The following is a 2034-nucleotide window of genomic DNA, read 5'->3' on the forward strand; positions in this document are numbered from 1 at the left end:
CCTAGCATCTCCTCAAATGTCTATAGACTCCTGTGATTGAAGGTTTAGAAAGCAGCTGAGTACCTCCAGTTCTGAATTGTGGCTTCTGTCTTTCATTCATTACCTGATTTATGTTGTCAATCCATGCATGCATTTCCTTCTTGTTTCACAACAGCCCTTGCTAGATACTACTCCTGCCCTGTTCTTTCACTTCACAGATGCCTCCAACAAAAAGCTACTTGCATAACAGACTGCCCTAAGTTTAAGGACAATAAAAGATGCTTAAATACCAGAAGCACACCCACATAACAATATTAACATGAATCATATGCTTTCTTATTATTTTAAAAATATTTGGCTCTCCTAACCCTGGGGATTTCTCACCGGTCAGTATCCTTTAAAGAATCCAGTCAGTTCTTTTTGACCCACCTCCTCTGATCTGTTCATGTTGATATCAACCACAAATTCATGTTAGTGGTGCAGCCAAAGTTTTTAGATATTCCATCCTTCAGCCGCTCATAACCAAGGGTATTTTCCTGAAAAGAGAGCTTCTTTTCTAATAAGATACCTTTAACCCAGCTGTTAAATATTTTTTATCTTTTTTCTTTCTTTGCACTGAAGGATCTTCAAAGAGAGTGTTTTCAATAAAGTCATAACAAAAATAAAAGGTAGGCAGGGCTTCAACAGAATTGCACTTTTAAAATTTTGTTTCCTCTATACCCTCTAGTTCTAGTCTGGAGATTGGAACATGGATGGAAAGAATGAAACCTTGACTGATTTCTTTCTCCTGGGACTTTTCCCAGAGCTGCAGTATATCAGCGTCCTCATCAGCTCCATTCTTCTGGTCTACATCATTGCCTTCACTGGCAATGCCATCTTAATCCTCTTGATTTTGGTGGACTCCCACCTCCACACCCCCATGTATATACTGCTCAGCCATCTCTCTCTCATTGACTTGGCCTTAATTTCTACCACAGTTCCAAAAATGGCTATCAACTTTTTCTCTGGGAAGAAAAACATCTCAAAAGTTGCCTGTGGCACCCAGATTTTCTTTTTCTTTGCCCTCGGGGGTGGTGAGTGTCTCCTTTTAACCCTTATGTCTTATGACCGCTATGTGGCCATTTGCAACCCCCTGAGATACACAGTCATCATGAACCCAAGAGTCTGCCTGCAGATGGTTCTAGTATCCTGGGGTGGAGGTGCCCTAAATTCCCTCTTCAATACCATCTACACCATGCATTTCCCCTTCTGTGGATCCAGGGTGATCCACCACTTCTTCTGTGAGATGCCTGCTGTCCTAAAGCTCTCTTGTGAAGACACTTCCCTCTATGAGATGGCGGTGTCTGTCATCTGCATTGTATTTGTTCTTCTTCCATTAGGGCTCATCATGGCTTCCTACATGCTCATCTTCCTCACAGTCCTCCATATGAATTCACCAGAGGGCAGGAGGAAAGCCCTGACTGTATGCTCCTCTCATTTGGCTGTAGTGAGCCTCTACTATGGGCCGGCCATGATCATCTACATGACTCCCCACTCCTTTCACACTTCAGAGCAGGATGAAATACTCTCCATGATTAATACCATCTTCACCCCCATGCTCAACCCTCTCATTTACAGTCTGAGGAACAAGGAGGTACTGGGTGCTCTGAGAAAAGCAATGAACAGAAGATTCATTTTGAGTTAGAAAGTCTATCTTCATTCTGTAAATAGTCTGCCACATCTACAGAAACTCTGGAACCACAAAATAGATGACAAGCCACATCTCTATACTTACAGTATCTAAGAGGTAAATATTTATCCCTTAAAGTATTTCCTATACTTTGGCTCATAACTTGGCAGAACAAATCTGAGAATATGGATACCTGGGCATGACCCTGGCGTGGATATTTGACAACTATATGAAAAGCTATATAAGGAAATTCTCTTATTTGTGCCAATTAAGGAATTCATTCAGCCTTGATGGTAATTTCCAGATCTAAAAGGTCCCTGATCCTATTCTAAGATTCTGTGACACTGTTGGAGGATGCATCAGTTTCAATATCTTGTTCATACTCT

General features: G+C 41.4%; 1 protein-coding gene across 1 annotated transcript; it reads left to right on the plus strand.

The window, feature by feature from the left end:
• The first annotated feature begins 727 nt into the window (after positions 1-727).
• On the plus strand, positions 728-1663 carry LOC122700982 (olfactory receptor 2M2-like). The gene has a single exon (XM_043914002.1). The coding sequence runs from the start codon at positions 728-730 to the stop codon at positions 1661-1663; it is 936 nt and encodes a 311-aa protein (XP_043769937.1).
• The last annotated feature ends 371 nt before the right edge of the window (positions 1664-2034 follow it).

Source organism: Cervus elaphus, chromosome 9 (genome assembly GCF_910594005.1).
Source record: "Cervus elaphus chromosome 9, mCerEla1.1, whole genome shotgun sequence".
Lineage (NCBI taxonomy): Eukaryota > Metazoa > Chordata > Mammalia > Artiodactyla > Cervidae > Cervus > Cervus elaphus.